This window comes from Chenopodium quinoa, unplaced genomic scaffold (assembly GCF_001683475.1).
Source record: "Chenopodium quinoa cultivar QQ74 unplaced genomic scaffold, ASM168347v1, whole genome shotgun sequence".
NCBI lineage: Eukaryota > Viridiplantae > Streptophyta > Magnoliopsida > Caryophyllales > Amaranthaceae > Chenopodium > Chenopodium quinoa.
Window position 1 is genome coordinate 7,659,016 of NW_018744593.1, and position 14,882 is coordinate 7,673,897.

General features: G+C 30.0%; 1 protein-coding gene across 1 annotated transcript; it reads left to right on the forward strand.

Annotated features, from left to right (window-relative positions):
- Positions 1 to 8,684: 8,684 nt before the first annotated feature.
- Positions 8,685 to 11,644, forward strand: LOC110699894 (BI1-like protein). Its single transcript, XM_021877396.1, has 4 exons — positions 8,685 to 9,398; positions 9,537 to 9,650; positions 10,793 to 10,950; positions 11,039 to 11,644. The coding sequence occupies exons 1-4, from the start codon at positions 9,155 to 9,157 to the stop codon at positions 11,243 to 11,245; spliced, it is 723 nt and encodes a 240-aa protein (XP_021733088.1). The 5' UTR covers positions 8,685 to 9,154; the 3' UTR covers positions 11,246 to 11,644.
- Positions 11,645 to 14,882: the final 3,238 nt, after the last annotated feature.

Sequence of the window (14,882 nt, forward strand, 5' to 3'; positions counted from 1 at the left end):
AAATATCAAGCAACAATCATAATTAACATCATAATCATAAAAATAATATCGATAACAATAAATTTAATATCAAGCAACAATCATCATAATCATAAAAATAATAATCATAATAATAATCATAATAATCATAATTAAAATAATCATGTTAACAATTATAATCATAATAATAATAATTAAATTAATCATGATCATAAATTATAACAATTATAATCATAATTAACATAATCATGTTAAAGCATAACAATAGCAAGATCCTAGGCATGATACTAACAAGATTAATAACAAACCCTAGCATGTCACTAAGCATCAAAAATCAAATATTTAGCCCTAACATGATACTAACATTAATATTAGGAAATAATATAGGAAGCATCGCAAGAATCATAATAAGCATATTTGATATTATAACCTTTTCCCTAAACATAATACTAGGAATCATAATAACAACCTAGACATGATTTCTATATCATAATATTAATAAATCAATTCAAGCACTTACTTGGATGCCTCGTACCTCTTTCTAATAACAAAAAATACGCGTTAGTAACTTCAAGGAAAATAATAAATAACAATTAAATTAAATAATAATTGAAAGAGAAATTTGGGACCAAACCCTCAGAAATTAAAACCTTTCACGTCTAGGGCGAAGGCAACTTCGAATAATGCTAGGTGTATTTAGGTCTTGTGAATGCGGAATTTTGTAAAGAGAGGGTAGGTTTTGATAAGAGAGAGAGAAAAGCTTCTAGCTTAGAGAGAGAAAGAATTAGAAAGTTGATGATTGTAGATGAATGAAAACGGAGTTTTTTAGGAGGCTATATATAGAGAAAATCAGCCAAAAAGATAGAAAATCGAACCAAAGTTCTGACGCGAAAAAACGAGGCTAGCGCCAAACGCTGACATTAGCGCCAAGCGCTAACGCTAGCGCCAGGCACTAATTCTAGAATTTGGCGCTAATTAAATTTTTGACGCGTTTTCCAAAATCAGATAGAAATTAACTGTACAGGAGGATAAAATCGTATTTTCCTCAAAAACATTCTTTTATTCTGATTAAAACTCCAAAAAGTCAACAAAAGTCAATTTATCAATGCTAATTGAATTAGGAATGAAAAGAACCTTCTAGAAGAATCTAGAAGACTAAAACCATTCCTAATTGCATTAGGAATGATAAATCCATATTAGGCCCTCCCCTAGATCATTTGGCCGCATATAAGGCTCAAACCGGGCTCAGTTTAGTAATTTGGCATAACTTCCTAGATATTCATTGGAATTGGGCTTATAATATATCGTTGGAAAGCTCTTCTCAAGCCCCATCCAAATACACTACTATTGGACCCATATCATGGACCAACCAAACTGGATTGGCTGTTTTCTTAAAATAGGTTTTCAAAAACATAGAGAAGAGAAAAGAAATTAAAACTATCCGCAACACTAGACTTTCCACACTTTCACTTCATTCGATTATGATACGACGTGAAAGATACTCATCACCGGGTTTGGTTTTGGGGAGACACAAATGGGTGTCTACACCATCTTGAAGGGTATCAAATATCATTCCAACAAAAGGTTTGTTTTCAGAAGAACAACATGGCATATATTCTTTATCACCTCCAAAATTATAATATATTTTTGGAAGCAAAGGCTGAGTGGGTGTATTAAAAATTCTTAAATTGTTATCTTCAGTAGTGACAGAAGAAGAACAATGTTCTATGCTTTCAGACATGTTCCTGAAAAGTAAATAAATAGAAGGAAAAAGTAAATAAACAGTAAATAAAAGTAAATAAACTATAACTAAAAGTAAACAAAATTTTAAAAAATATACTAATAAAAAGTATTAGCGATATACTAAAAAGTTGATGCCTCAAAGCATAAAGTAAATAAAAAAATATAAAACTAGAAGAAACTAATAAACATGAAGTTATAAGAATTAAGTAAAACTAATAATGAAAAGTTAATGACTGAAAGCAAAAAGTAAATTTAAAACAACAACAAATTATACTACTAAATTAATAACAACAAGCAATATACCAACTATATGCAAAAAACAACGACATTGAATCCGTAAGTGTAAAACAATAAAATAGGAATTAAAAACCAATATCGTAAAAATAAAACCCAAAATCAAACACTTAATTGTATAGAATAATTCAAAGAACAATTAATAAGCAAAAATTAAGAAAAATTACAATAAAAAAACCCTAAATCGAAAAACTCAGCTTAAAACAATACAATCAAAATAAACAAACAAAATACAAATATAATTACAAAATTACCTCAATGAATGAAAAAAAGTGAAGAACATGATATAATTAAAGATCAAAATAAAAAAAATCTGAGCAAAAAATTCGCTAAATCGAAGAACTCAGTAGCGGCGAAGAGCTCGATGTTAGAGAGAGAAGATAAGGACGCGAAGAGAGAGAAAATGAAAGGAAGAGAGAGAGAAAGAAAGGAGGTCATTCAAAGTGGAAAAATTACCAAAATGCCATTACTAAATGAAAAACGCGGGTGGGATGTCAGCCATTGGATCAAGGACGATCAACTCACCAGATTAGTTCCTAGTTCCTATTCTATGCTTAGGTTCTCACATTATCCCATATATATATATGTGTGTGTGTGTGTGTGTGTGTGTGTGTGTGTGTGTGTATGTGTGTGTGATATACATACATATATATATATATATATATGTATGTATATCACATATAATTTAATCACATATAATTTAAGAGTAAGTTAATGAGGTTTCTCCTAAACCTCAATCCTCAATTCTCATGCACTCTTTTTTTTTTTTCACTATCCTCCAAATAACTTCCACCTCTTTTTTTTTTTAAATAAAAACAAAATTAAATCTCCAAATAACTTCCACTATTACTATCTTTACTATTTTTCCTAATCACACACAAGTAGACAACTATGCATTTTACAAAATATTAAAAAAAAAAACCTATTTTAATATATCAACCAATAATTTGGTTTTTTAAAATCCCAAAATTACAAGAAATTTATATTATTATTGCACATTTTTTTCCACCTCTTTTTTTAAATAAAAAAAAATTAAATCTCCAAATAAAACTTCCACTATTACTATCTTTACTATTTTTCCTAATAACACACAAGTACACAACTATTCATTTTACACAATATTAAAAAAAAAAACTATTTTAATATATCAACCAATAATTTGGTTTTTTAAAATCCCAAAATTACAAGGAATTTATATTATTATTGCACATTTTTTTCCTAAAGTTTTCGCATAACACTTGAAAATCAATCGGTTAATATTATATGTACTTCATTTAATATAAAAAAATACAACCGCTATAAGATCCACTATTTTCTTTTATATTTTTATAAATCACACCTATTTATCAATTCAATAGTTATCAAAATTAAATTGCACGATTTATGTCTGGCTACCCACATCATGGCCGACTGACATACACAAAACACATACCCAGTAAACCCTGTCGGAGTAACTCCTGCCCAACTAAGTAACCCTTGACTAAGTAACTCTACACTAGCCCTGACTAACCGAATATCCCTTGACTAATTAACCCTTGGTTGATCGATTGAGCAACCCCTAATTGACCGAATAATCCCTGACCGAGTAACTCCTAACAGAGTAACCTCTGACTGACCGAGTAACTCCCAATTTAGTGACCCTTACCGAGTAACCCTTGACCAACTGAATAACCCTAAAATAAATAACCTGGTCACTTGGTGTGGTGAAACATAAAAATTATACATCAAATTTACTATCCATCATAATAATTTCGGTTTTTTTTTTTCAAGGAATTCTTATAATTACCAACATTTCATTTTGTGTAGTTTTCCTTCGCGTATAATATAATCCATGCATTAGCACGGGTATGCACATTGACGGGTTTTTCTAAAAATATGTTCAATAACTTCCTTATTGTTTTTGATGTAGCTGTTTGCAAAAGAACAAAGTAACTCCAATAATGGAATAACACTTAAAACACTAACGAGACTATCTCAATAACACTAAATGGATAACCCCTATAAAACTAATAAAATAACTCTTATAATAACTGGGCACACGGTGTAGCCAACCATATATAAGAATTAATTACCATATGTAGGCGTCGCTCGAAGTGCGCCTACGTTAAAGCATGTGTGAATATGCTTGACACTCTTAGGAAGTAGGAATTGACATAATACGATTAGGGACAAATAAAGTAGGGAGCTGCCAACAAGTTTTTAAGGAACTTGTAAACCGTTCACGGATCATAAAAAGGAAACCACGATAAGGGACAACGATAGGCAAAATGATTGACCCGTGAAGGTTACACCCCATTCATAATCCATGAGATTACTAACTCCATATGGTTCGGAACCACGAAAGGAGGACCGGGGATGATGGTACGAAGTAAATCATGGAGTCATATTCGCCCGTATTGGCTTCTACTCGATTCTTATAGTGAAAAGTGATTCCTGCGATCTCAAAGGCATATATACAAACAAAATATTCAATTTGCTCCAAAATATTATTATGCTAAATTGGTTGAATATTAATGCAACATATAATTCTAAAATATTAGTGATCACTTGATTAAACAATAAGATTAAAAAAGAACCTAAACCGGTTGTCCAAATTATCTTATTAGGCGTGATTTTCAATTACATATTCCCTTTAAACATACAATATGGTGATCATAAAAATAATAGAACAAATATTAATATTGGAAGCAATTCAACAATAATTCCAACAATATAAAGTCGTTAGAAAAATAATAGAAATAAAAGGAACATAATTTTTACTTTGATTCTGTTTGTTTGCAACTACAAAATAATAAACGAGTTAGTAACTTCAAGGAAATAATAATAAAAAAATAATTAAATTAAATTAAATAGAATTGATTTGGGGCCAAACCCTCAAACAGTTCTACCTTTCACGCCTTGTCTTAAGGACAGAACCACGAGTAAAGTATGGACTCGTGGGAGTGCTTGAAGAAGGAATTTTGAAAGAAGAAGGGTAGACTAGTGTTTAGGCTAGAGCATAGAAGAGAGAAAAATAGAGAATTAATTGATGCCCCGTACACCAGAAATGAGGGGGTATTTATAGAAAAAATGTGCTGAGGGAACACACGGAACCCTAAAATGATAAAAAAAACCTAAAAAGTATCCCGCGACACGACAAAGTGTACCGTGACACAGGAAATTCCACCGTCAGACGGGAAACATTCCCGTGACACGGTGTACTTTTGTGTGACGCGAGAAATATTTCCTGAACGGGAGAGAAAACGCGTTAAGGGTTTACGCGGAAAGGACACGGAAATTCCCGTATCACAGCAGGTGTCCCGTGTCACGGGAAATCCCACCGTCAGACGGGACAGTTTCCCGTGACACGGTGGACTATTGTCGTGACGCGGGAATTTTTTGACCGTTTTTTCCGTCTAAATTCATTTTAACCCTAATTTTGTTCAGCATTTTAAGTGCCAATTGATAATTTTGGGCCATTTCTGATTTATTATTATTTTGGCTAAAAAAAGAAAATAAGTAAATCAAATATATAAAAGGTTTGGGCCAAAATAAATAATAAAACAATAAAATAAAAAAGATTTGGGCTGAAATTAAAAAAAAAAATATATGCTTTGACCAAACATCAAGACTGATCCATGAACTATTAAAAAAAATGAATTTATTTAAACACAGTTTTTTAAGCACTCTCGGGATTAAATACTGAACCCGGCCAATAGTGGCGGTGAAAGGTTATTCATCATCGGGTTTGGTTTTGGGGAGACATTTTTAGGTGTCTACACCATATAAAATTTGAATTTTCGTATTTGAAATATAGTTTTTGTTATTAGATTTTTTATAATATCATTCTGTAAAATATATATTCCGTGCATTGCCGAATAAATGGCTCAATTTAATTTGTTTAATGAAAATTAATGTTATGAACACTAAACTTCGTTGAATTTGAGTGAAAAATAAAATAAAAAACACTGGAATTTCCTTTAAAAGCAGCAATTTGGGTGATTTTTGCCTGTTTAGAGTGAATTGGGGGATTTTAGGAGAGAGAACGTCAAAGAAAGTGTGGGTTATGTTCGAGGAGAGAGAAATTTTGGGATATATGTATGTAGATGGTTACCTTTTGTATTTAATATAATGCTATTAATTACGCTCCTTTAATCTGGATCATCTATTTCAATCTAATCCTACGGATTAGATTGGTTCTTATATACACTTAGGTTCTTATGTAGGGAGGGGTTCTTATCGGATCCCTCCCCTATATATATATGTGTGTGTGTGTGTGTGTGTGTGTGTGTGTGTGTGTGTGAGAGAGAGAGAACCAAGGTGAATAATAGGAACTAAGAACCAATCTCAGCCATTGATCGCACTCAATCTGATGGCTCACGTTTCACCCGCATTCATTAATGGCATTTTCGTAATTATGCGTTTTTTGCAACTTTTTTCCAGTTTTTAAACTTTTAAGGCAATTTCATTTACTTTATGACTGATTTCATTTACTTTTACTAACTTTTTATTTACTTTATAGAAATGAAACGGGAAGCATGTGAGCCGTCGGATTAACATGATCTAAGGGCCTAGATTAGGTCCTAGTTCTTATTTTAGCCTTGGTTCTCATTATAACTGGTTCTATATATATATATATATATATATATATATATATATATTTTTTTTTTATTTTTTTTTTATATATATATATATATATATATATATATATATAATTTAAGAGTAAGTTAATGAGGTTTCTCCTAAACCTCAATTCTCATGCACTTCATAAGATAAAAAAAAATTAGTTTAGAATTCTATTTGGATAGTATTTTAGGATAAAATTGTTAGTTTAGAATTTTATTTTCGATAAAAAACTAATATTTCAGATGTACAAATTGAATTATAATTTTATTCAAAAAAATTATTAGATTATAATTTTTAAAATTTATCATATAAATTTATTTTTTATATCATAATTTTTTTTTGAGCGAATGAAGTAGTTCAAAGCATAAAACATCCATTTATAATATATACTAATCGGTTAAAATAATATACTTCACAATCTAATAGAATTTTATTACTATATAGACCTGTCAATTAGGGTCGGTTTATGAGTCAACTCGGATTTAGTCACTTTAGGTTATGAGTGAAGAAATGTTAAACCCTTACCCAAAGTTTTGGGTTCAGGTCAATCCAACTGGTTTTGTACATTTATTTTATTTAATTTATTTTTCGCTAATTTTTTATATTTTTAATGCATTAAATCAAACATTTTGGAAAGAAAGTCAATTTTCTTGCCCCTGATTATAAAAATTGTCTATTTTTCTAAGACCCAGGCCACCTGCTTTTTCACGCTTTCTTGCTCAAACAAAAATTTCTCTATTAAAAGTTTTCCATAAAGAGTACATGAATAGTCCATAAGTCAAAGCGTTACGGATACAGAAGACATACTTTCTTAACATTTGTATAAGTTTCAAATGTTAAAATCAAAGGAGGTAGCACAATTCACTTGACACGTTATTTTAATTCATCCAATAAAAAAATCATAAATAGCAATAAATTTGTAAAGCAATTGAAGAAAGACAGAGAAAATACCTGGATAAGAAGGTTGAGGCCAAGAAGGAGGCTGAAATGGAGGAGAATTAGGGTTTTCCAAATTACGAAGCCAAATAACATCATCAACTTTCTTACTAATTTTGGGAACATGTAAATGCTCATTTTCCTAGAACTCTCATAAATTATCATATAAATTTATTTTTTGTATCGTAATATTTTTTTGGAGTGAAGGAATTAGTTCAAAATGTACCGCATCCGTTGTTTATAATATATTCTAATCGATTAAAATAATATACTTCACAATCTAATATAATTTTATTACTGTGTGTAAACCTGTAGAGGTCAAGTCACCAGTCATTTCAGGCAGAGTCATTATTTCAGGTTAAGGGTCAAGAAATATTTTTCACCAATATTATTACTACCTCCGGTCCAAATTACTCACAACTTTGGGGGTATTATTTTTGAGATATAAAATACTCCAAAGTTGCGAGTAATTTGGACCGGAGGTAGTATTATTAGTCATTACATGTCTACAAGTTTAAATCGTCACAAAAACACATCAATTCCTAACTAATTTTGTATCAATGATATGTTTTAAAATTTGACATACAGATTAAAAATATATTTTAAAATTCAATAAACAACCCAGACATCGCACGGGCACAAAACTAGTATATATAAAGAGAGAGAATGTATGACAATTGAGAGTTCAGGGTTTGGAGTGTTGTGAGGAAGTGTTGCAAAAATGTCTCTTAAATTTTATATTATGTAAGGTTCACTTTTCTTAAATATCGTGATAAAGCATGTGTTGCAACTATAAAAAAATGAACGAAGTAGTTTTTATAATTTTTAGTACTCCCTCCGTCCCCGATTGATAGTCACTTTTGAAGAAAAATCGTGGGAATTTTGAATAATTAAAGAAAGTAAATTGATAAAGTAAATTTACATTGGGAATACAAAAAAGTAGAGAGAGAATATAATTAAAGTACATAGGAAAGTAAAATTTACATTGAAAAATTAAATTTGCACAAATATTTTTGCAAATGTTAGAGAATTTTGGTAAAAAAAATAATATTAATGGTACTTGAAAAAAACAAATGTGACTAATATTTTGGGTGCCCAAAATGGCATAAGTAACTATCAATCGGGGATGGAGGGAGTATAAGATTTGATTCTTAATTATATGATAGATGATTGATTATTTATTGATTCAATAATCATGAATTGATTTTTCAAAAAAAAAAAAAATAATCATGAATTGAAATACACATTTATGAACCCATCCTTATTCCTTTCAAAAAAAATTACACATTTATGACAACAAGCACACGTAAAATTCAACATTCCGCGTAAAATTTTTTCACATCCCAAAATAACAATGCTTTGCTGTTAATCAAAAATCTCCACAAATCACACATTACAATCCCAAAAAAACTACCCCAAAAACAAATTCCCCTAGATCTCATCATCCAATTGCACCCCAAATCTCTACCAAGATTTTTCAATAACCCCAAAAACTCAAGAATCATTCTCGAAATTCCTTCCAATATCTCCTCAAATTCCCACAAACAAATCAAAATCAAAAACCATTTCTGTGATCATCTTCTTGAGATATCCAAAAATGGCGGTCCTAGGAAAAAGAAGAGGCGACATTGAAGCAGGGCAACTCTACCCAAACATGGTGGAAGACGTACAATTCCGATGGGCTTTCATCCGAAAAGTGTACGTAATCATCGCCATGCAAATGATTCTCACCGCCGCTGTTGCCGCCGTCGTCGTCTTTGTTCCACCAATTCCGCGCTATTTGGTGTCTACTCGTGCTGGTCTCGGCATTTACATTGTCATCCTCATTTCTCCTCTTATAAGTATGATTTGATTTTCATTTTGATTTCTATTTTTGTTTTGATTTTTGGAATTTTTTTGGGTTGTTTAATTTATTGTTATTTTGTTTGATTTTATGAATTTTTGTTGTATTGATGTTTGTATATTTGTGGGTTTTGCAGTCATGTGTCCTTTGTACGCTTATATGAAGCGTCATCCTATTAATTTCATCCTTCTTGGATTGTTTACCGTTGCAATTGCTTTTGGTGTTGGAATGAGTTGCGCTTTTGTTAAAGGTAACATTACATTATTATAAGCTAATCATTAAAAATTTTGTTATGTTCTTATTTTTTTTGATAAAATTTGGATGATTCTTTTTGTGATACCCCATACTTAATAAGCTTAATTAACATAAGATCAACGTTTTTATATTTCGTGTCCCGTTGTATGTTGCAAACTAGTAAAGGCCGGGTGTTTGGTGTGGCGAATGTGACACGGCAAATGTTGCAACTTATGTGTACATATCTAGGAATTGTTAGTGAAGCTCTTAAATGTCAAAAAATTGTATTGCTTTGGGATGGAAGGAATCATTTTATAGGTTTATTCATATTTGGGCAACAAAGTATTATGTCATTGATTTGGTAGTTCATCATCTTTTTTCGTTGATGGTTCTCTTTGTGAATTGAGGTGATACCCCATTCTTTGTACGCTTAATTTACATAAACTGTTTTGATTGTTTGTACCCGATTGTATGTTTGAATCTTGTATAAGATAAGAAATGTTGCAACTATACATAATTACAAGTCGAGAATTCATGAATGAAGCTCTTGAATGTGCAAATATTGTATTGCTGTCGGATGGAAGGATTCATTTTATAGGTTTATTCATTAATAAGATATATGGGCTACAAAGTATTGTGTCATTGATTGCTGCATTCTTCTAACATCATTTTTATCCAACGGATTTAATAAACCATAGCTCATATAAGTATGTCTAATTTCTATTGTGTCATTAATACCTTTTGGATAGCCGAAATATTGGTGATTCATCATGTTGTTCTATGTACTTGATTAAAACAAATCAAGAAGAGGAAGTGGCATCCCAGTTGTGATTTACTTGTTACACGTTTTCAACAGCATTTAATACAGGGGAAGTTTCTGATGTACTAAAATCGTATTTATGAATTGCTATATCTATTTCACCTCTTCGTTTTTATGGACACCCATCTATAGATGTCATATTCAGTATTGGTTTCTACAATCTACCGTTGTGCATGGTTAAGGTGTTAGGGGCCATTCGTGTATTTGGTCATTTCCTCATTAAAACTGGTTCAGACCAAATACTTTCTTTGATCAATGACGAAAAGACCTGGATTATAATTCACTCAGGTGGCAAATTTTTTGAGTATGCTTTAATCTTATTATTCTTATTTCAACAGGGAAAATTGTTCTAGAGGCTTTGATTCTAACATGCGTAGTGGTAGTCAGCCTTACCCTATACACATTCTGGGCAGCGAAAAGGGGCAAAGACTTCAGCTTTCTAGGCCCTTTCCTGTTTGCTGGCATGATGGTGCTGATGGTTTTTATGCTAATCCAGGTATGCAGGATATATGAATATTGATCTTTTCTTGAAACTCTGTTTTAAAATCAACAAAGTCTCACTTTAGCATCCCTTTTCTGTACAGATTTTCATTCCCCTGGGAAAGCTCTCTCTGATGATCTATGGGTGCATATCTGCGATCTTGTTCTCTGCATACATTGTATACGACACAGACAACTTGATCAAACGTTACAGCTACGATGAGTACATTCCTGCTGCAGTTACCCTTTATCTTGACATCGTCAATCTCTTCCTTGCCCTGCTGGCTCTTCTTGAGGGAGCAGACAGCTAGGCTATCACATTCCTTATTACACTTGCGGGTTGTAATTTGCAACTCATTAGATTTATCAGACCGTTCCTAGTGAAGGTTACTCTTCAGAGTCTTCACTAATAGAATCTATGAAGTACATATTTGGAACTATGACTAGTGTTAATCTGCCACTTACTGATCGATCAACGAATCAGTGTAAAAACAGATCTTGGACATTTTTAGGTCCAGAGCTTTAGAATTGCTATCTTTGTAGATTCTTACGACATTGCTTTTTGTATAGAGTACTACGTTTCAACTTTGTTTCATGCGTCTTTTGCTTCTAGTCAACAAAGTTTGAAATGGATATGCCTTGATTCTGTAGAAAATGTTGATAGTTGCCATCTCTAAAACCTTGCTTCTAGTCAACTAAGCTTGGTTGAAGATAGGTTTTACAGAATGAATAATGGATTGCTCTGATTTAGATGTACAGAGTCATTTAATTAACAAAATCTATATTCGATTTGCTCATTTCGGGTTTGAAATCTTGTTTGATTTAACCTTGACAAAAAGTTTATTAGACGAATGCAATAGAATGATGAATTGGTGATGATGCATCAATAGATCATTCTATTTTGAACATGAAGCTTCTATTGAGTGACTTGCTGAAAGCAAATGCTTGCGTTAGTCAATGAGCTATACAGGCTACTTTCCTGAATACTTTATTTATAGGCCTTCTGTAACTGGACTTTGTTAGTCGAAGGATATGCACCTTACCTTCAGTATATTCCAACATCTCAATTTTCAGGATAACGTTTGAAATCAGGGTTCGAAATGACGAGATTTGTGCTTGTTATAGCTGTTCTTATTGCTTCATACTTCAAAATGGGACCTAGACAACTTCTATTGAGTTTGTTAGTTTAGAGGATACGAAAATAATCAAGGGTCATCTATCTATCTATCTATATATTATACTAAAAGACAAGCGCCTCAATGTGAGGATGACAAATGTCATTCTCTCATTGGCTTATCTTAAACATAAAATATATATATATATATATATATATATATATATATATATATATATATATATATATATATATATATATATATATATATATATATATATATATATAATTACTGTTTACATGTTCAAGCATAGTTATTTTTATTAAACTTCAAACAATAAAAGCAAGTTTCTATACATGTATAAGATTTTCATAATTTCCTAACATAAATATTGATTTAATTTTTTTTATAATAAATATATACTTTCCAATACTACAAATAATCCATAAAGTCTTTCCAATCTTTATTTATAGTCAAGTTAAAGAATAATAACTAATTTGAAGCAATATGATTAAAGTGGCATAATTAAGGAACCAAATATTTCGTATTTTGAAAGACTGATATTGTTTTTTTTTTTTTTTTATGAAAATTAAATTTATAGTCAAGTTAAAGAATAATAACTAATTTGAAGCAATATGATTAAAGTGGCATAATTAAGGAAACAAATATTTCGTATTTTGAAAGGCTAATATTTTTTTTTATGAAAATTAAATAAAATCGATAGAACTTAGTTTGACGTCAATTATGAAATCAATACAAACATTAAAAAAAATCAGATGTACAATAAAATATTGTGCACCTATTATAAAAACTACCCTGTAATGAATAAAAGTTACTTATGTTTTATTGATAAAAGTTACCCAAAATAGTCTACAAGTTATCCTAAATTGAATTCAAGTAATCGGTTGAATACAAAAGTTTTTGATAAAGATACAAAATAGTGTAAAAATTACTTTTATCGTTTGTTGTACACCTTGACAAATACTGAATGTTGAGCCGAAATGTTGTCTTGGAATAAAATACATAATCTTGAACAAAAATTTATTTTAATCGGCCTTTCATTTTCTATACAATGTCTTTTACAATGACCTTTTGTTTTTCTTGCATTAAAAAAAAAAAAAAAAAAAAAAAAAAAAAAAAAACTGAACCAATAACCAATCTAAACAAGAAGAATAAAAGTTAAATTGAATTAGACATTTGACGGAAAAAGGATAGATATAAAATATATTATAACTATTACTCGTGTTTTAAATTGTAATATTCGTATTAACAATGCTATTACTTATGAATTTTTTTTAGAAAAACTAACATTTTGATTTAAAAATAGTGCATTGCTCATGTACTATACCAGATATACAACAATCATGTACAATAATTTATGTTATTTTATACATAATAATACTTTTAACTATAATAGTATGTGTATATAATATAATATTTTTTATAATATAAAAAAGTAATACTTTATAACACGTGTCCTCCATACCAAGTGTTTGTTTGTTGGTGTAGTGGTGATTGTGACTACACTTGGTAGGGAGGACCTGTGTTTGCTTCCCTGCAACAACAATTGGAAGGGGATTGGAACCTAATAGCCTAGAACAGATCCTCAAATCTGGATTAGCCTTAAGGGTGAAGCGGATAGAACACCCAAAACTCAATGCATATATGACGTGAATTAACTTATCCAAAATCTATCTTATACAAAACTCCAAAGTCTAATTTTTTTTTTCAAAATATAATAATAATTTTTGTAAATTTTTGTTAATATGAAAGATATAAACCTATCAAAATGTATCTATAGTTAAATTGTTTAATAACTTATATCGAATGCGTAGTTTTATTAAAATTATTTGCATGTAATCATTAAATGTGTTGGATGTTGTGTAGCTATGCAATGTCCAAAACTTTAGTTGAGTGACTTTGATTTAGTGATTGTACGGTAAAAAGATATTGACTTCGATCTTGAAACCTAATAGTCTAATAAATTCTAAATAGAAAAATTAAAACAAAAGGAAATGAAAATAGTAAATGGCTATAAATATTGAAATAAACATAACCTTTTAAATCAATTTAGCGAATTCAAGAGACAATTTTAAGGCTTTTAAAATTAAATGGGGGAAAATATATGTAAAAAGAACATTTTTAGATATATAAATGTCCATGCACTATTATAGGAGTTTTGTTAACCATTTTATAATTAAGGTAGGGATAAATCTTAGTAATATATACTTTGTATATTTTATTTCTATAAAATTATCAGTATCCATACCTATATACAAAGTATTTGTGTTGTATACTATATTTAATCAGCTGTTGGTTATGTATATGACTATTATATAATATATAGTTTTTGGCACAATGCTTAACTTAGGAAAATATATGTTCTGGTAGGTCAAATATAAGGTTATTATTGTGTCTATAGATTGAATGAGTGCGACGGGTAAATAAAACATGTATATATTAGATTGATTGTAGTTACTGATGCGAATGGTATGATAAGAAATTTTAGTTTTTTCTTAACGGGAGATATAAATAAATTAGTCCACTTCTTATATAGCTATGTGGAGTATTATTCAATTATTTTTCAATTAATAAAATAACATTATAAAAAATTAAAAGAAATTCAAATAACATAAAATACTATTCAAATAACGTTCCTTTAACTTTTTTTTATTGACAATTAGTAACCAAGTTCTTTAATAGTAAATGAATTACCTTTGTTTTTATTTTTATTTTTCCTACGGGTTTAATAATTTGATTTATAAATCGTGCATCGCACGGGCACTATGCTAGTTTATTAATACTTATTGTTATAAGCAATATGGATTAAAGA